The sequence below is a fragment of the Lepisosteus platostomus genome, chromosome 12 (genome assembly GCF_059453375.1).
Source record: "Lepisosteus platostomus isolate fLepPlt1 chromosome 12, fLepPlt1.hap1, whole genome shotgun sequence".
NCBI lineage: Eukaryota > Metazoa > Chordata > Actinopteri > Semionotiformes > Lepisosteidae > Lepisosteus > Lepisosteus platostomus.
Window position 1 is genome coordinate 44,671,494 of NC_142622.1, and position 20,775 is coordinate 44,692,268.

Here is a 20,775-nt window from a genome sequence, read left to right on the forward strand (position 1 = left end):
TCTCTTCAGGAACTGCAACTCACGAGGAGCAGATTAATTCTTTGTTTTTGCTGCAAATGCTAAAATGCCCTCATCTTCTCCAGAAGGCACACCAAGTCTGACTAGGGTTTGATTTATCACACAACACCAAGCTTCATTGTGTTACGATTTAACAATGTCCAGTGAGATCCTACAATGAATATACAGTATAATATGTGCTTTTGTATACTACTTTATACAGTATGTATGTATACTACTTTATCTATACTCTGTATAGATACTTTTCATCTCATTAGTTCACATACGTATAGGAGGAAAGTCAAGCTTTCATCAAGAGCTGGCACACTGCAGTAGCACTTCTGAGAAGAGCCCCCAGCTGCGATTTATTCAGACTCTGGATGAAAAACATGAGCCCTTTTTTAAGTCATTGCTGGTAGAATTCAGGGATTGATTATACAGGGACATTCGTATTGATACAACGTCTGGTATAGATGACTGAAATGAAGAGGCCACTAACTGGGAGGTGCTGTTAGGCATGCACATTACTAGAAGAGGTACTACTCTGTTTTAGGGCTCCACGGTTTGTATTTGCATTGTTATTTTCAAAGACATTGATTTTCTGTTTTTTTTAAATACATCATTAACATATTTTGTTGCCGATTTCAACAGCTCATTTTACGATGTTACAAAGGAAAAGCATACATTTACATTTTGAAACAGCTGTAATTGTCTGCATTTGTGGAACTAATTAAGAGACTCTGTTGATTAATCAGAGCACTATTTAGCTTGAGTGGCTGAGCCACATACAAATTGATTGTGTGACTAGTGTGGACTGAAGAAAAGTGTTCAGTTACTGCAGAGTGTCTAAGCACTATGTTAGGCTCTACACTCCATTGAATAATCTGTGCATGTCATTTTGGAGTGCACACATACCAGTTTAACATTTTACGGTTTCTACTGGGGAAAAATAAACTGCACGGGCAGTTGGGTTATCTGATGACAGGAAAAAATGTACTGTGAAAAAATAAGAGTTTGGAGTGCTATTTTGTCTGCTGCATTGGCTGTTACAGGATGCATTTAACAAACACAATAATACATTCACATCCCCTTCAAAGACGTGCAAACCGAGGGGGAGTCAAGATCACAGTGTATTCGTTATTCGATGCTTAATTGGCCTTTTAATTGGCTTTAAACCATTAGAAAGACTTTTCAGCGGCCTCCACGGCGACAGGCGTCGCTGTTGCGCTCCGCTGACAGACGAACCTGATGACGTAAATCTCTTGCGTCTGGGTGCGGGGGCGCTTGTGGGTAATTTTCATGGCGGACATCTGAGAGCGATTTGTGATTTGAAATTCCCTGACCGTAAAATCGCATCTCATTCCTCTTGAAGAAATTTTCTAAATGTATTTTGTGATTTAAAGGAAAGTGACATTTACAGTTTGCAAATTGGAACGCGTTTTGACTTGAAGACTTATAAGCGCTCTGAAGCTTTGAGACGGTTACATTCTCAGAACGTAATAAGAATCCGTAATAGACAGCTGTCTGCACACTGGGTAAATAAACCGAGGAAATGGCAGATAACACAACAGGTATATATATTACGACTTTGTATTAAAAGCAACTTTTTGCTCTATCGATAATAAAATATTTAAATAACTTATGTTTAAAAGAACAGCTATTCTCTAGATGGGTAGATGTATGGTGACTTATGTGGAGTCAGTAATGAAGTGAAGCATATTTCTGTTAGTTTATGTTATGTATATCAATGTCTGTGGTCTTTTATTCAGGATATTCAGGATATACTCTGTGTGTACAGTTAACCCGCTTTTTATACTGGTTAACTTTTTATACCCGGGAAGCATCTCCGTTGGCACAGCTATGCTTTAAATTTTCTCAGGTTTTAAAATGTCGCGTACAGCTGTGGAGATGACGGTGACGTTTGTGTCTTTCTCTCGTATCTGACTGCTCTGCGGTGGTCCCGCGCCGTCTAAAGTTTTTTTTAAAGAGTTTAGATTAATCCTATAATTATGTGAATTAAGTTTGCACTTATGCGAAGAGCTATTTAAGGGATATCTTAAACGACAACGAGCAGATGTGCTGGTTCCTAAACTTAATCTTAAGCAAAGGGATAGGTACCGGCTCCTAGGCGACCTGTCTTGGAGAAAGCAGTTAGAAAATGTATGGATAAGGTCATGAAGAGAAGTTTGTTCTTTGTACTGTGTTGCTGCTGTGGTGTTTGGTGAGAGAGAGCCCAGACGAAGTGCTGAAAACATTGAGAACATGATGGCCGTGTAGATTTGCTGGGAGGGGGGTTCCAGAACCATGGATAAAATTATAGCTTATTTTTATTTAGCGGTGCATAATATTTTAAGTTAATCATAATTAACCCTTTTTGTCTTTTTTTTTGTATAGAGCAAGGCAATGAGGCAAAACACGAGAACAATTCAGCTTCTTCTGGGATCACAGATCGGGAAAAAGAACTCGCCGCCAGTGCTTTTCAAGCATTTTCGGTAATGTGTGGTATTTGACAGAACTGTGTAATTCGTAAAAGAAGGGCTTAGGAAAAATTATTAGAAACAAATATTACATATTGCAGTGACTTTGATAAACGTTCAGTGCTCTTGCTCTCTTGATATATGTTTTAGATGTAACAGCATAATTTCACAGATTGTTACATGGAATTAGTTTTACATGCTGTATTGTGAAATTTTCCATAATTTGAAAATATAAACTGATGCTGAAGATATTAAGTGCATTGTGACTGAGCTGTAGGCACGGCCACCCCTGAGTGTGTTGTTTAAATGAGTTTGCAGTCATGTTTAATATGTTAACCTCCACTTGCTCCATGTTTAAACTATTTTCTGTGGTATACTGATACTGAGATGGCTTCACTATTGGCTGCCTTTTAGGTGTGAACATGTTCAGAGAGTTGTGTCACCTTTTCTGTAGATAAAATTAAAAGGTTTACAACGTTTTTTTATTTTTATCCGGCGCTGTTATTTGATTTCTGCTTGACGGTCAATTTTTGCTTTTTCTTTTAGTCTGGAAGTTATGATGAATGCGTGAAACACCTTGAGCACCTTCAAGAATGGAACAAGGATGACTACAAAATTGCCATGAACAAGGCCATTGCTGAATTTTACAAAAGTGGCCAAACTACTACTGACACTTTAAAGCAGGCACTTGCCACAATGAAAAATCAGGTAACCTGCTGAAAGGAAACCTCTCTTCAACGGACTGTTTCCTTTGCACCTAAATTAAATTAAAGCACCTTTGTTTGACCTAGGTTCATGCTGCAGTAGAAGAAATGGACGGTTTGGATGATGTGGAAAACAGCATTCTTTACTACAATCAAGCCATTGTCCTATACCACATGCGTCAGTACTCGGAAGCTATTGCAGTAGGAGAGAAACTTTATCAGTTTTTGGAACCGTTTGGTATGTGTCTCGGTCTTTTTCTAAATATGTGTATTTGTATGATATGAATATAACCTAGATTCAGAGGATGCAAATGGTTTTCATTTCACTTATAGTATTCTTCAGGTATAATAGGAAAAGAGTACATAGAATATTTTTTTATATTTGATAAGAGTAAAAAAGAAACTTCTCACTGTTTTAATGCATGCATAGTTTTAGAAAATACATTTTAGGTATAGATTATATATTCAAAATTAAGATTAATTTGAATGGGCTCATGTGATGAGTTAATTTAACCTCAGGATTGTCAAGCCTAAAAGAAAAATATGGAAAGGAACCAATATACCTGCTAGCCTGTTAATTTTCCAGTAGAACTCAAGCTCAAGTTTATTTTCATATCTACCCGTGTACAATGAAATGCTTACTTGTGTGTTTTCCTCACATGACAAATGGAATAACAGATGACATCACAATTCTTGGAGACGGGAACAGGAACAATAATTTTAACCAGCTTTTAGATAGGAGCTGTATGCAAAATTCAGCAATGGCAGTATTTTCAGTTCCATGCAAAATACTACTGGTGGCAGTCTCCCACTGACAAATATTAATCATCCTATGTCAATTGTTTTCAATAACTGTCAGTGCATCTGCTTCAAAGTATATCTGGAATTGTCTTTTGCCTAATATTGACTGTAAACTGTTTGCAGTTGTAAGTGATAAATATTCTGTTGATTCTAGGTATATGCATAATTCTAATATAACCTATTAAACACATGTATAATATGGATAGAAATGGAGTGCATGTAGTTAAACTGTTGTCTTTGTAGACAGTACATGTTTAAGTTTATAAATATGTGTGCTGCTACAGGACTGCAACATTGTGATAGGTATCTTGACAATAAAATGGGTAATGCAGTAGTTTGGCTTGGCTTGATGGTGTTTTTTGTCCTAGAAGAGAAGTTTGCTCAGGCAGTGTGCTTCCTGCTCGTGGACCTATATCTGCTGACATTCCAGCCCGAGAAAGCCTTGCACCTTCTTGCAGTACTGGAGAAACTTGCTGTTCAAGGAAACAACAAAAATGGCAAAACTGAGGTAGGCCTCTTAAAATTGGAATTTTAGAAACAGTAGAAAATCTTTGGTGTTTTTATATAGTTACAAAATTCCTCCCTCTGGACCTGAATTTCCAAACCAGGGTCTATGTAGTCTACCCTGTGCTATAGTAGGTGCCATCCTTCAGAAAGATGAGACTTTAATCGTGGCTGTGACTACTTGATCATTCATGATCCCCTGGCAGTGTTGGAATGAGTAGACTACAGAGTCCTGGCTAACTTCAAACCTGCATAAAGTTACTCTTTAACTGGTGAAGCACTGTCTCATGTCTCCACCCTGTGCTGTTAAGTCAGACTGCTGACATGTTATCGGTGTTGGGAATCACCCGTGCAGCACCTGACTGGTGAGCATAGAAGTCTGTGAGGGGACCTGATTAATGTATTAAAAACCTCAAAGACATAAACGTTCAACTCAGTGGACTTTTTCCGAGCAAACATGATGCACGGAACATAAGCAGAAACTATGCAGACACACATTTGGAGCCGAGAACAAGCAGCAACTTTTTACATAGATCTGTTGGGAGTGCCGAACAAACCTCTCATGCATGCTGTCGAACCTGATATTGTTTAAAAACAGTGTCTGGTTGAAGTTCCTGGGACAAACCCTATGGCCCCGTCTGCTTTATAAGTCTTCTTATGTTCTTATCTCATGATGTAATTGTGTGTCCCGTCTGACACACAACCCTGGATTCTGTCAGACAGTGGTTCCCAAGCTATGCCACACCTGCTATCAGTAGCACACAGATAACCTGCCAGTGGTGGTATGTTTGAAGTAATTCATTTTAGTCACAGAATGTGCATAGATCTGCTTGGTGTGCTTCCATTATAAACGCATGTTTGCTCCTACATATTTTTCATGATCATCTTCCCCCAAAGAATTTTTGCCCCATGTAGCAGTTGATTCAATTAATAGTAATTAAAAAGGCGGGAGCAGTTCAGTGTACAATAACACCACCATTTTATAAATCCCCTAGTTTGGGAACTGCTGTTGTAGATTTGTGAAAAGCATGTTTTCATGAGACAGAATCATTGCATTTATTAGAGTTTCAGTACATTAGCTTTTGAACATGTTTGGTGTGCAAAGTAAGGAGACCATTTGGCTAGTTCCCAGTGTGTGAACAAGAGAATATAGCCAACTTCACATGTAGTGACTGCGATTGTTTACATGAATTTCAGTTTCATTCAATCCTTCTTTTTATAGAAACAGCTACCTCTTTTAAGAAAACTACCTGTAATGTGTCCATAATGCCAGTGTTACTTCCTCATTTATTTCCTTTTTAATTTATTTAATTTTATTTTATTCTATTTCCTTTTTAAAATCAATTTTGGTTACAGTTCCCGAAGGATTTGAATTTCTTTGGAAGCTATCGCCAGTCAACAATTTGCACATTAAAATTTGTGGTTAGTATCTGTTTAAACTGGAAGTCTTGTGCTACTGACATATCACAGCCTGGTTCTGCATCAGAAGCTGATAAGTCAGCTTGTGTTGGGAACAGCAGCATCGGTATGTTGGTCCACGTCAGAGACACTTCAACACTACATTGTATTTATCCATGTCCACAAAGAATGTTGTGTTTCACTCGAGGTTTATGCAGGTTGTGGGGGTTGGTACTTTACAAGTATGGCCTACGTTATTAACCGTAATCAGCAGTGATATACAAATCTGGTTTCTTTCTGACAATCTAACAGGCTGCCAACAATGCAAACAAAGAAGGAGCAAACCAGAAGGCAGAATATATCGCAATGATTGAGGCAGCCAAGTCAAAAATTCACCAGGTAGGCGATATAAACATTTTTAAATACAGGGATTCAAAGGAATGTGATACACATGAGTGTGGTAAAGCTGTCTTTAATGTAGTTCTGTGTGTGTGAACTACCTGACAGTCACAGTGAAGCATCTGCTGCCTCCACATCTTAACAGGGAAAGTGCTCAGACTGTCACAGTGGCTAGAAATGGAGTCTTCTGTTATCTTAATGCTGTAAGTGTCAGCTGTGAGATGCAGCTTGATTTGACAGCTGAGCAGAGTAAATGGCAAAGCAGTTTGCTTAGTGTTGTGAGACGACCGCTGACTTTATTTAGATGAGGAGTTGCTTAATCTGTTGTTTTATTTTTCAGTATAAAGTAAGAGCTTATATTCAAATGAAGTCTTTGAAGGCCTGTAAAAGGGAGATCAAGTCAGTTATGAACACAGCTGGAAATGTAAGTGTATGCAGTGTTTTCGTAATTGTTTTAACCCGAAACCCGAGTGTTTCATTTTGCTGTACTGGGGGGTGTATGAAGTGCACCTGTATTTTACTTCCTATTTCACTGCAGTAGCTAAGATTCTTTGATGGCGATAAGGTTAATTTACACAGTCTACATTTGTAAGGTGGTACGTAGTTCTCTTGATTTTTTTTAACTATAGAATAATACCCAGTTTTGCAGGTGAACGTTTATTTCATGTTGAAAGATAAAAGGAAAGAAACACTTCTTTTTGACTGTGGGGCCTTCTTTTTTAATCTACTGTGGTATGTTTGCCAGCTTCAGGCTGAGTGCTTTTTGCATTGATATCAACTGTTAAAACCTGTCTTTGATAACATTTTTTTCCCCTCCACCAGTCTGCCCCCTCCCTCTTTCTGAAGAGCAATTTTGAATATTTGAGGGGTAACTACAGGAAAGCAGTAAAGCTCTTAAATAGCTCCAACATTGCAGAACACCCTGGGGTCATGAAAACTGGTAACTGTTTCTTTCATTGACATATACTTTAATGCAGGTGAAATGTATAGATATAGATGTTAGTATTATATTGTATTTATTGTCATCAAGATTTTGTTAATTTGACACACTTTGTTGACCATTGCTAAAACATCTCATTTCATATATTTTTCTATCCGCATGAAATCTGTTTGAATATTGAATTGAAAATGTTGTAAAGATATTAAGACACGTGAATGCTGCCTTTTCAGGGGAATGTGTTCGGTGCATGTTTTGGAACAATCTCGGCTGCATACATTTTGCGATGGGAAAGCACAATTTGGGCATTTTCTACTTCAAGAAGGCCCTGCAGGAAAATGACCACACGTGTGCGCAGTTATCTGCCAGCAGCAATGGGCAGGGTATGTTTTTCCCAGATATTTTTCCAGCTGTATTGTTGAAAACCCGTGGCTTCTTTACAGAATAAATAATGGGCTTTCCTCTCACTGGTCTTCTTTTGTTTGCTTTCAGGTAAGAAGTTCTCTGGCATACCCATGTGCACTCTCCTGGCCAACAAACAGTATGAGCTGCTGTATAACTGCGGGATCCAGCTTCTGCACATCGGCAGGCCCTTGGCGGCCTTCGAGTGCCTGATTGAGGCCGTTCAGGTGTATCATTCGAACTCCCGGCTGTGGCTCCGACTGGCCGAGTGCTGTATCGCAGCCAACAAGGGGGTGAGGACAGCGTGGGCGCGGTACCGGCGCTTTGCTAACGTGCTGTGTGTTTTTACAAATCCAATAAAAGAAATGCAAAGCTTATCTAGTTTCTCTAAATGAATCCCCTGTAACATTGGTCCTTTCCTAGTTTTCCTGTCCTTCACACTTTCTGTCCTGTTTTCCTTTTCAGAATTCAGAACAGGAGACCAAGGGCCTTCCCAGCAAAAAGGGCATTGTACAGTCGATTGTGGGGCAAGGGTATCATCGCAAGATTGTCCTGGCGTCACAGTCTACACAGAACACCATTTACAAGTAAAAAAAGTTTTCAAAAGACCTACTGTATGTTAAGAAAATGGGATCATTATTTAAGTTAGCTTAAGGAACAGTTTAACTACAGTAAGCTGTCATTCTTTTGCTAGTGGGTGTAATATATTATTTCATATTTTCTTCTTTACTGACAGTCAAGGTGCTTTAATTTCCTGCCGTTATATAGCTCATGAAAAGCTGCCTGAGTTGCTGTGACCCCCACAGTTTTAGTAACTATGATCAGAAAAAGTGGAAATTAAGTAAGAGTCCTTTTCCCAGTTACGTTTTATTTCTCTGATAGGACTTCATCATCATTTTTACTCCTCCTTGTGTAAAGAACATGCACAGAAAATGTTTTGCAGGTCTAACTTAATCTTGATCGTTAGTATACGCTGACCAAGGTCACAATTTAAGTACAGTAGGTTAATACCAAAGAGCACTGGGCTGCATTTAGTCTTTTTGCCACTAGAGGGCGATTTAGCTCAATTTGGACTGGTTTCATTAACACTGATAAATGCTAATCCAGGGCTCGATTATCTGAGTTACAGATTATATAGTCCAAAACTCATGCTGAGCAGACAGTAGTTTCACGAAATCAGATGTTTAGTTTTTGTATGATTCATATGTGAACCTGACATAATTTTGAAAATGAGCGACCTCTTATTCAGGACTCGGATCTCAAAAATAGAAGCAAGCTTGTATCTTGGTTTCTGTTTTCCTTTTTGGGAAGTGATGGTCAGTCTGCTGCGATTCCCGTGGCCAGCATGGAGTTCGCAGCGATCTGCCTGAGGAATGCGTTGCTGCTGCTGCCTGAGCACCAACAGGAAGCCAAGTCTGATAACAGCTCCAAGAGTTCCAGCCAGTCGGGCAGTGTGGAGAGCAGCAGTGAGAGCAGCGAAGCCTGCAGGTTCGAGTGTTTTAAACCCTTTCCTCTGCTGGCCAGCCCTCTCGCGAGCTCTCAGGATCTCTCAGCGGTGTTGTTGGTGCACTGGACGTTGGGTTTAGCAGCTCATAGAGCTACAGCCTCCTTGTTTGGGCAGAGCTGGGCATGAGGATCAGCAGCCACGATGTGTTCGGGTTTTTAGATTCAGCTGGCAGCCGCAGAACCGCTCTGTTGTAGTCTAAGCACGCCAGCTTAAGGAACTGCACAGAAAACACTTCACCTGACAGTCCGAATACCTCGTGTACAGTCATGTCAGGTACCAAATGTCACCGTGTGTTGTTTAAACAGGTATTTATCACATCCTGTAAGCAGCTATTTTTGTAAACCCTAATTTTCTTTCCTGCCCTCTTTTACAGCAGTAAAGGCCAGGAGGGAGATAAGTTCATTCCAGCTGCTCCATCCTCCCCACTCAGAAAGCAAGAGCTTGAAAACCTGAGGTGAGATGAGAACAGAAATAACTCTGTGAAGTGTAGTGACCTTTCCGCCATTGCAAGTCAGGCTGCTCGTTACGATGTCACGGCAAAACCACTGAGTCATAAGCTGATTTTAGGCCCCTTTATAATTAATATAATATTAATACCACAAAACAATTCTCATCAGAATACTGATCATGCACCAGAGAGGTGTAAAAACCTCACCCTCACCAGAATAAACAAAAATGTGTTTTTTTGTTGATTTAATTTTTGTTTATAAGCGTCACACCTTCCCCGTTTTATAGTGATACCATCACTTTCCTGGCTTGTGTTCAAATAGCTGTTGTCTGTAGATCGTCACATGCTGTTGAAGACAGAGTAGCGCACCTCTAGTCATTGTCTTAATTGTTGACATGATAGGCTTTCTCACTAGGTTCTAGATTTGCGAATAAAACAAATTCATGTCTGAAAATCGTAAGGTTATGTGAAACACTGCAAATGAGAGCAAGCCATTTGACATATCTAACTTATTTGGTGGCTTGTAGATTTGATGCTGGGACCAACCAGGCAACCGTGTGTTGAAAGAAGCCAGGCTATCAGTTTTGGTCATGTGGCTGGTCAACTTATTCCCATTAACTGTATGTAGACGTGTTTGCTGTTTCTCTTGTGTCTTACAGGTTGTCTTTAAGTGTTGATGCTGAAGAAGTTAATTAAGTAGACCACTCATGTCTTTTTGATTCAAAACTAAAAAAAGGTTCATTTATTTTTGCCTGTTCATGTAGGACATTCCATTTAAGTCAGGAATGTATCTTGGTGCTCTTCTCTGGACTGGTCCCAGATTAGTTTTGTAACTAATTTTTGTAAACAGACTTTTGGAGCTCATCCCTCCTGCTTGAAAGGTGAAGAGCTGAAAATGGTTGAAGAGGATTTTGTTGCTGTTATATTGTAGCCATATGGTGATGGTGGCAAGTTTTGGCATTCATACTGTGTTGAAGAAATAATCTATTTGGGTGTATTTGTTTGGATATCTCACTAGCATATTGAGTGATGTAATGCCTTTGCTGCATTTTTATAGGCATTGTGCAATGAAAAGAGTATCTGGGAAACATTAGTAGAGATTTTCTCAGTAAACAGTCAAGTTTGGGCAATACTTACACAAGGCAAACGTATCGCACAGACTGCCCATTCTCTTTTTACCATGGCGTGCTTCCATGAAAGGAGTCTTTCCACACATCCTCGTGTAATTAAAGATTTTTTTAAACTTATTAAAAGAACAATTTGAATACTGTATGTGCAAGTGATGAATGTGTTAAGCTGCGCGGACAGAGGAATTGAATCCTGTTTCATGGGCCCATTCAAATGCACGTGGCTTTAAAGACTTCCTCCGGGCCTAATGCATCAGGGAAGGAGGGTCAGCCTACCTGCTGGCACCCATTTAGTGATATGAGATCTTTAACAGTCCTCTCAAAGGAAGTGGTTTTAACACGGAATCTAAAGGCCACGCTTCAATCAGCATTGTCTCCACACAAATCCACCCACCCTGCTGAGACAATGATTGATTTAATGGGCTCATTATACCCCCAGGAAAGTTTTTTCACCTGGCAGAGTTGGTCGGAGAACAGCCATTAATTGCAAATACTGGAAGATGTCCCACTTATCATTAGAAAAGGAGTTTGTCCTTTGTCTTTACAGTTCTTTATCTGTTGAATACCACTTGAAGCCGTTACTTACAGAATACAAAAACAAGCCTTGCAGTGTGCAAATGTAAATCTAGTTGACTGGAGCTTTGTTTAGAATAAATAAGAATGGTAATAAATAAGTGGAATATACAGTAACTGGTGTTTTGGGTTGTACAGGATAATCCAAGTCTTCTGTGGTGCAATCAGTGGAAGTTTTAATATTCCAATAACATTGCTAAAATAAATGTAATAATAAAGAGTGTAATAATGCACTCAAATCCACTTTGTATGTGTGGGTGTCAAAGAAAATCTTGGCTTTTACTTTGCTGTAAAACACACATGTAAAGTTAACATTTGTTTCTTTTTAGCTTTTTAAAATGCGTTATTTTTTAGAACTTGTTTTCTGAGATTTTGTTTCTCTTTTAAAAGCCCAGTTCTCTTATTGCGCAGCCTTTAAACAGCCCCCAAGACATGCTTTATAGTGTAGTATAGTGTTTTATTGGGTATTTGTTACGGCCAGCTGTGGTTACCCAGTCACAGTGTTCTTTATCTTACACCTAGCCTTATGAAGTAATATAACTCACTTCAACCTGTAGCACAACAGCCTTTTTTTTCCTTTCTCCTGTTTTGTTTCTCTGTAAGCCTGATTGGAAAAAGGTTTCCCCCGCTGACAGTCTTAATTTCATCAGCCTCCTGTTGTAGTCGGGAGAGGTCTGGAATAAAGGACTGACATTTGGCCTGGCACCCTGCTCTGTGACAAGTTTATGAGGAGGCTGGTCCTTTGCTTCGGGTTTCTTTCCTGGAATTCCAGGGCCTGTTGTGTTACTGGCAATGGGGGTTGTAGCTGCTGAGGCACCTTGTTTTCTACCTTTTAAAAAAAGGCTATTGTAGACCTTTGAGTTGTAAAACAAGAGCCTGTATAGGTGGGGGTTTCTGGTAATAGGGATTTCTGTGTTCTCTTTGGTGTAACGTCTATAGCCCTCTGAAAACGCTTTTCTAAGGTTTTCATTTTTTTAACTGAAGTGTTTTTAGTATATTATATAACACTTTTAAAAAATAACAGCTGTTCATTTGCAGTATATTATATATTTGTTTTTGTTGAACAAGATAAGGCGCACATTTATTTTCAGCATACAGTGTAGAGCAAGTAAAAATGTTGAATTTCTGACGTGTTGAATTGTAATGTGCTGGCAGTCTTTATGAATGGACTGATTGTGTTATTTCAGAATTAAGGATATTCTGATTCATGTCTTTGATGGGGAAGAAAACAGACATTACATTTTTTTATATATAAAAAGAAAGGGCTCACTGGTACTAGGAAGGAGTCTTCTGCCTTCCATCAATGATGCATTCAATTTTGTATCGGATTTTTAGCTTGATCTCCCTGTATCACATATATAGAAAAGCTCACTTGTCTCACAACAGACAAGCAAAGTAAATTTCTTCTGGATTAATTTGGTTATTTTCCTGTAAAAACTAGGCTGTATTCATTCATTTTTTAATATCACGAAGGCCAGTTTAAATGTGTAAATAGTTTTAATTAATTTAAAAAATAATTTAATTGTAATTTTTTTGGTTTGTGATATCCAGAGCGATGGTTCCCATCCGTTGTGTCAAATGCTCAATCTTAAAACTCATCACTGTGAACCCCTCGTAACCCAGTGAGTTGTAAAAACTCGTACTCGCTCCCTTTTTAAACAAACCTGTTGTCTCACAAGCTTCTGCCCGGCTGCTGTGGAGCTTCGGGCAGAAGCTTGTGAGACTTGCGAGGTGCCCGCTGGCCGGACTGGTGACTGGTAGCCGAACTGGTGACCGCCGGCCAGACTACTGTCAGCTGGCTGGACTGGTGAGGCTGCCACTGACCTGTGTTGTTGTTGGCAGGTGCTGCATCCTGGCCTGCAGTGCCTACGTCGCTCTGGCTCTGGGCGACAACCTGATGGCGCTGAATCACGCAGAGAAACTGCTGCAGCAGACGAAGCTGTCGGGATCCTTGAAGTACGTTTGTGCCGTTGGTTTGTGCCTTATACGTATCCCTTTCTGTCTGTCCTTCTAATGGAGAGGGTGTTGTGAGACTTCCTGCCCCTGCCCCCATATCCCTGCTGTGATTGATGGGATACCAGCACACGCGGACGTCTTCTTAATGACTCAGGGATGATTTATTTGGTTTTACAAATTTACCCCTCCAGTGTCACCCCCGTGACCTTTTATGTTATTAAGATGGGAGGCTGTTTCCCCATTTCATGTAGGGAAGGAAAAATGGTCCTTGATGTGCGCACTTTTGAAGTGGTGTCATTTTTTATAATTGCCTATACAGATGTGATAAACATCTCATGTCACTCCCAATACTTGAACTCTTTTGATCTTTTGAAGGGTTTGGTTATTTCTACCTTGAGCTTGCAGTGTTTCCTAAAACAGCTGTTCAGCTGTTTTACGCTGAAATTCTGTATTATTATGAATGCAAATTAGATTATTTATTGGCTACATTTTTCTTAGCTTTCTTATTTCAGGTACTTGTTTCATTTGTGGGTTCTTTACTTAGCTCTCTTTTGAATTGACGTTCAACAGAAATTGCAAAAAAGCACAGAATGAGGATTTTTTTAATTGCTTTTTAATAACTTAATTCGGGGTTGACAAGCACTTCTAAATTTCATTTGATTTTGTGTAGACAATTGAGGAAAAACTAAATAAAGATGCATTTAAGTGCATTCATTTGGCTCTTCCAGACTATTATTGCATGTATAGCTATGATGTACATAATATTATACACATATTGAAAACAGGACTTCAATATACGATTAAAATAATGAATTGTTAAAATCATTAGTAGCTGTAACAATGGAACAGTAGTGAAATCTTAACTGTGAACAAATCCTTCGGCTGTTTGCAGGATGCATGCATTAGTGTGATACTAGACCCAGTCTTTGTCTAAAGAACTTAAAAGGGTCTCTTTAGTTGTTAGTGGGAATTTGCTGCCACATGTCTGTGTTGGCATAGGTTTCTGGGACACCTATATGCAGCAGAAGCACTCATCTCCTTGGACAGGATCTCCGATGCCATCACTCACTTGAACCCCGAGAACGTCACCGACGTATCCCTGGGGATCTCTCCAAACGAGCAGGATCAAGGTTAATGAGTCGGCACTTGATTAAAACCGCTCGTGCTTCAAGCTGCTTCCCTGACACAACCCTTAACTTACAACACGTGCAGATTGTGAGCTTTGTTTGCCTCGGTGTTTTTTCTCATTTTTTTAAAGAGATATCCGATTGCTGTTAAAGGTTTTATTTTTCTTTCTTATCAAATTCTGCCCCATCACCCTTTGTCCGTCAGATTTACAGACCTCCTCGTTTCATTGATCTACGTCCCTTATAAGTTTTTTAAACTTTGTGTGTTCAACACATCTGTTGTACTACGAGGAACTGTTTTTATCCATATTTAGTAAAGTTTTAATGTCAATATAAATAAAAGTTGTTTTTAGGTTGTGATTACTTCAAACCACTATGAGAAACCATGTTAAATATAATCACTCTGTTATATCCAATATAAACTCTCATATAATAATGCATTTTAAAGTGCACCTTTATACTGAGTTAGATATTATTAACATTAAAAATAAATTCTAACACATTTAAAAATGCTTCTTGAAAGACCTAGATCAATTTCATAAGTGTTACTTTCTTCCTGTAATAACAGAGCACCTAGATTTTTTTTAACCTGATCTTCCCTGTGTTTTTCTGAAGTTTTAATCAGTGAATTACACCTCATAATTAAAAAATACTCCTGCAAAATCTTCAGTGGTGGTGCTGGAGATAAACCCTGTCGCTGAGGCTTTAAAATGTCCTGTTTTTATGATATTAATTTCTTTAAAATTTAACTGTTGATTAGAGCATGTAATAAATGGGTTGAAAGGAAACTTATTAGTGAAACATTTATGAACTGATATTAAGAAAATATGAAGGTGGAGAACTTCTAGACACAGTAACGTGGAGCTGTTAAAGCAGATGTGATTTTGTAGTGTTAATTAACAGCTGCTGTTTTCTCGGTAGGGTCTGACAAAGGGGAAAATGAGCCAGTGGAGTCCTGTAAGTAATTCTCCGTTCATTATTAGTTGCATTTGTACTGTATTCTTGTGCTTTAGTGAATTCCAACACTAACACAACATGATAACAAAATAAGCATATACACTGATTTGCAAAAGCATTCATCCCCTGCAGAGTTTCCAAGTTTTTGCTTAGATTGAGATTATTTCTCTTTCAAATAAGGCTTTATATTTAGAATGTACTCCAAACAGATGAGGCCAAAAAGTGCTGATGATATAATAATATAATAATAATAATAATAATTGCTTACACTTATATAGCGCTTTTCTGGACACTCCACTCAAAGCGCTTTACAGGTAATGGGGATCCCCTCCACCACCACCAATGTGCAGCCCCACCTGGATGATGCGACGGCAGCCATAGTGCGCCAGAACGCTCCCCACACATCAGCTATCAGTGGGGAGGAGAGCAGAGTAATGAAGCCAATTCATAGATGGGGATTATTAGGAGGCCATGATTGGTAAGGGCCAATGGGAAATTTGTCCAGGACACCGGGGTTACACCCCTACTCTTTTCGAGAAACGCCCTGGAATTTTTTAATGACCGCAGAGAGTCAGGACCTCGGTTTTACGTCTCATGCGAAGGACGGCGCCTGTTTACAGTATAGTGCTTAACCAAGTGCTGACTTGAGAGACTGAATACTTCAGCAGTTTGTGCATTTCACATGATTATTTTTGCAGGTTTTTCCACGTTTCAGTGTTCGTTTTGATCATTATAGTCTCAAAATTAATTTGAAAGTAATGATATATTGTAATTTATCAGACTACAATATTCCTGTCAGGGAATGATTACTTTGGCAAGACACTGTTAACTGTAAGGTGTTATAGGAGAATTTGTTACGTGCTTCATATTCCTTTAGAGAGCTACAGTTTCGACACAGACCGCCGAGCAGCTCTGTAAGAGTGTGTGAATCCCTGCTCACGGAAAGAAGCCGTTCTCATGGCCAGTTTGTGTCTTGCAGCAGGAAAGCAGACCCCGCTCTGCTACCCCAGCTCCGTGTCCTCCGCCAGAGCCATGGTGCTCTTCAATCTGGGCAGCGCCTATTGCTTGAGGAGCGAGTACGAGAAAGCCCGCAAGTGCCTCCACCAGGTACGGCCTCCCCTCCTCGTGCTTCCAGTGTCGCTCTTGCACCTGCAGTGCTGTTCGCGTTGGGATCGTGTCCTAACGAGCTTCGCGAAATGAGCGAAGTCCACTGACAGATTACGGAGAAATGCATTGCAGGGCACCATGGTTTTGCAGTGACAATACATCAGCACATTAATAAAAGCCCATTTAAAAAGAGCGGTTTTAGCTCAGATATAAGAATAGTGAGGGGCGCTGGGTTTCTGATGCCATGAGGCAGTAAATTCCACAGGTCTGTTGAGCAGCGCGTTGGTGCATCTCGGAGCTGTGGGTTCGATTCCCTCTTAAGGCACAAGTTTTATATCTCTAAGGATCCCGCCATCCTGGTTTCTCTCTGTTCTCCCCATTTCCCTCTGGTCAGCATTATAGGAGCATAAAGGAATGAACATCCAGATTCAGAGACAGTTTCTTGCCACAAGCTGTCAGATTGCTGAACTCTACCCCTACCACTGGCTCACATTGATGTGTTTTTTAAAGTTTTGTTATTTAACTTGTTGCTGCTGTTGCTTTTCTGTGTTTGTTTTTTCCTTAATATCTTTGTATTGAAGCATACATGCAAGTAAGCAGTTCATTGCACTAGTGCGTATGGCAATAAACTGAACTGAACTGGTGTAGACCCTAAAATTATTGTCACTCAGTGATTTATGGAGGACTTAAGAACACAAGTAGGTGCTGAAGGGACCAACGACTCTTCTATGCAAAGGTACAAAAATAAAATTCTACCCAGGAATGCACTGGAAGCCAGGGAAGAGAACACAGATGGGGGATGTGATGTTTCATTCTAGTATGATTGAGAAGTCTGCAGGTGCAGCCTTCTGAACTCATTACATCTTTCTATGGGTTTTTCTGTGGGTGTGCAGCTACATGCACAAGTCCACCAGTAAAGTCTACAGACAATAGGTTCGTTTGTGAAAAGGCATGCTGAGGTAGGAATGAAGGCAGGCCGCTGTGCACAGGTGGAAGGAAGGAGACTTCACCACCTGGCTGATCTGAGATTCCAGCGAGAGCCTGGAGTCTAATATAACCCCACTCTTCCATGCAGGTGGCATGGCTGAAATTGTTTTTAATTGCAAAAAGCTAATATCCTGCCGTTGCTTTTTATCAACTGGACGCGGCCTTCGAAAGGCATCTGCTCTGTATGAGGATTCAAAGGACGTCTAAAATTGTCGGCAAGAAATTGAAAGGAGGCATTTGGTCCTGAAGAATATAAGCTAAAGGCTAGAAGAGCTTGGACAAAGAATAGATTCCTTTAGGACAGCGGCCTTGACGGTGACAGAGGGAGAAAGGCTTTTACCTACAGAAGCAAACTAATGGTAATCAGCTCAAACCTAGACAGGGCTGCACTAGAAAGACCTAGGACAGATTACACTCAAGGCCAAAGTGTATGGTGATAAACAATCTCTAAAGCTTTCATTGGGTAAAGGAGCCGTAAGCCAGATGAGAAGAGCAATAAGGAAAATTTAATCTGCACAGTCTCCGTAATGTGGTTGTGCCTGGACCAAAGACAACACAAGTGTTAAGCAGCACCGTAACGATGTGTACAGTGGCACAGTTTCAGTAATGTGCTCTAGAGATTTAGCAGTAAATGGTAATTAAACCAACAAGTTCATTTTTATTTTTCTCATTATACTATCTTAAGTCTTTCATGAACGATTTAATGTGTTTAATATTTCTTGCCCTGAAACAGGCAGCCTCACTGGTGCACACGAAGGAGATTCCTCCAGAGGCCATTTTACTCGCTGTGTACTTGGAGCTACAGAATGGTAAATATGGCCTATCATGGGGGAACCCTCACTCAGGCATCACGCAGTATGCCAGTATATCTGCCGACGGCTAATGGCATGGTTAACACAAAGTCTCGGTATAACATGTTTCATTCCTTAAAAAGATCTGTGTGCTATTGTAGTTTCTGTTGATGAATGTGGAGGTAAAAATGGTAGAGAAAATAACATTAAATATTAACTAGTTCAAGTAGGGAGCTATGTACATGCGTAGGCTGCAAAGGAACAAGTAAAGGTTTATTCTTCAGGTGCCCTGAATACCCCACAGCCGAAACATTGTGTCTCTTCTCTTTCCAGCATGGAATAAACCTTTACTTGTTCTGTTAAATATTAACGTTAAGGAATTATTGGAGTTTGATGGCCTGGTATTAACAGGGTACATAAAAGTGGGATTTTCTTCTCAACGGAAGCTTTCCAAATTGAGGTACAGCAGATCCATTAGCACTTAAACCCACTGCCACAATGGTTTTGAGAGCTTCAGACGTCCGGAAAAGTACAAGGTTGTGTCCAGTGCAACAGGCCTGTGTAGGCTCAAGGCTGAGTAGCTCCTTGGTTACAGGTTAAATAGTTCTTTGCATTTTCCTCCATGATCCTCAGCACAAAAAGACCACACAGAGGGAGCGTTTGCTCCTTGAAGGACACTTGATTTGTAGCGAACCCTGGCTGCAGTGCTGGCCCTCCCCTGCAGCGGGTCTCTCTCCCAGAGCCGGGGTGGGGGTGCTGTTGGGGTGAGAGGCAGCTGTGCCTTTGTCCTCGACTCCCAACAGTGGGACGAGTCTGTTCACAATGAAGAAGTGTGACAGCCGCATGTGAATGAGGAGCCTAACAAGCTTTTTTTTTGGTGGGGGGGGGCTCTTTAGGAAACACACAGCTGGCACTGCAGATAATAAAAAGGAATCAGCTCCTTCCCTCTGTCAAGACCCCAGCTCCCGATGTGCGGAAGAAACCCGGAGTCTTTCCGCAAATCCAGCCCCTTCAGATGCCAGCCTTCACAACCGTGCAGCGCAAATGAGAGCCTTCGGCCCTGCGGACTTGTGCTCCTAAGGAACAAGACTAGTACTTGTGTTTTTTAATTGCCCATTTAAATGGATTATTTATATGCTAATCCCTCCCCCTCGTAAAAAAAAAATGAAGTGGAATATTTAGATTTCCCACTCTGATGGAATTATTATGAATTGGATTATATGGTGAATAGATGTTTCTTCCCTGTGCAAAGAAAAAGGCATTGGAGTACTTTCACACAGACCTAGATGGTGTTGAAAATGATTTTTCTTTTTAGATAAACTTCTGAACATTTGACATCTGTTGAAAGAAGCTGTAACAAAAAAATTAAAAACATTTTACGTAGCATGCCTTTTTAATGACAAACTCCTATAATTCTACTGCAAGTCTCATTCAGCACAAGCAGCATCTATATGGCATTGAGGGAACACTTAAAAAGAACAGGATTTCAACCACTGAACGTTAGTGTAGCTGTATAATTTGGGGCTGTACTGTGTTAATGCACATTCAGCTCACTTAAGCCAAATCATTTTGGCTATTATAGAGATATAAGCTTGATCTGATGATATATGGGCTCTACGATTTCCATTAGTGGCTGTCTAAAGTGGGGAAAAAAATGAAAAGAACACCATCAAGTCTTAAAGGAGTTCAGTCATTCAAGGATAGATTGGACTCATTGCCACACAGGGACCCAAATTTGAGTCTTGGTTGAAAGCATATAGCCAGTTATTGGTACCTAGAGCGTCCTCTTTTTTTTTCACATTTTCAGTTCACATTTTTTTCAGTGTCATAAAACAAACCAACTTGATTTTGTCCTTAAAAAGCTGAGTAATACAGATGAAAGTCACCAGACAAGGCAGGCTGTGTGTGGCGCATGGAGATTAAAAGATCACTCAGGTCCAATAAATGCCAAGTGGAAGAGGGAGGTATTTCTTGTGCTCAGGATGTGGGCTGTCTGGATTCAGCTGTCCGGCCGTGTGGTTGATGAGTCTTTGGTGGGATTTTTTCCCCCCGAAAAAGGCTCAACAGCCGAAATGTGTATTTTCTCTTCTTTTTCAGCATGGAATAAACCTTCACTAATTAGGGAGATGCAATTAGGGGAGTCCTGCAGGGATGTCTACTAGAGCCACTCTGCTCTTCTTAATTTATGTCCACGTGCTAGATTCCTGACTTGTTAGTGAACTACTCAAGTTTGCAGATTATGTCAAATGAGGAGGGTTAGAAAAATTAAATTTAAAAAGTTTAGGCAGCATTCAAGACTAGACCAGGTAGATGACAGCTGGTAGACAGGGTGAGAACAAGGATGGATGGGCATGAGTGTAGTAAAAATTTCTAAAAAAGTCCGTTTGCAGATTTAAAGTTCTGCAGTAGCGCTTGTGTTTAACTGAAGTCAGAACATACCCAGAGTAGCTCCGGTGGGTACCAGGGTTGCCTACATACCACACTTACAGTGTCTGTAACAAAAGACATGGCAGAGCATCTCAGATGATTACAAAAAAACGGATTAGCTCAACACAAACTGCTTGAATTTAAAACCG

At 40.1% G+C, this 20,775-nt stretch overlaps 1 protein-coding gene across 3 annotated transcripts; it reads left to right on the top strand.

Moving 5' to 3' along the window:
• Positions 1-1,271: 1,271 nt before the first annotated feature.
• Positions 1,272-19,582, top strand: cnot10 (CCR4-NOT transcription complex, subunit 10). Of its 3 annotated transcripts, none has more exons than XM_088602216.1 (19): positions 1,272-1,568; positions 2,392-2,489; positions 3,021-3,182; positions 3,266-3,416; positions 4,348-4,487; positions 6,194-6,280; positions 6,621-6,704; positions 7,103-7,220; positions 7,451-7,600; positions 7,710-7,912; positions 8,085-8,206; positions 8,931-9,107; positions 9,500-9,580; positions 13,117-13,230; positions 14,230-14,360; positions 15,279-15,314; positions 16,294-16,421; positions 18,142-18,217; positions 19,096-19,582. In XM_088602216.1, the coding sequence occupies exons 1-19, from the start codon at positions 1,550-1,552 to the stop codon at positions 19,245-19,247; spliced, it is 2,229 nt and encodes a 742-aa protein (XP_088458342.1). In that variant the 5' UTR covers positions 1,272-1,549; the 3' UTR covers positions 19,248-19,582. The 3 variants fall into 3 exon arrangements, with proteins under 3 accessions (XP_088458342.1, XP_088458344.1, XP_088458343.1); XM_088602218.1 differs by having other exon boundaries at positions 9,503-9,580; XM_088602217.1 differs by having other exon boundaries at positions 1,273-1,568; positions 4,351-4,487.
• The last annotated feature ends 1,193 nt before the right edge of the window (positions 19,583-20,775 follow it).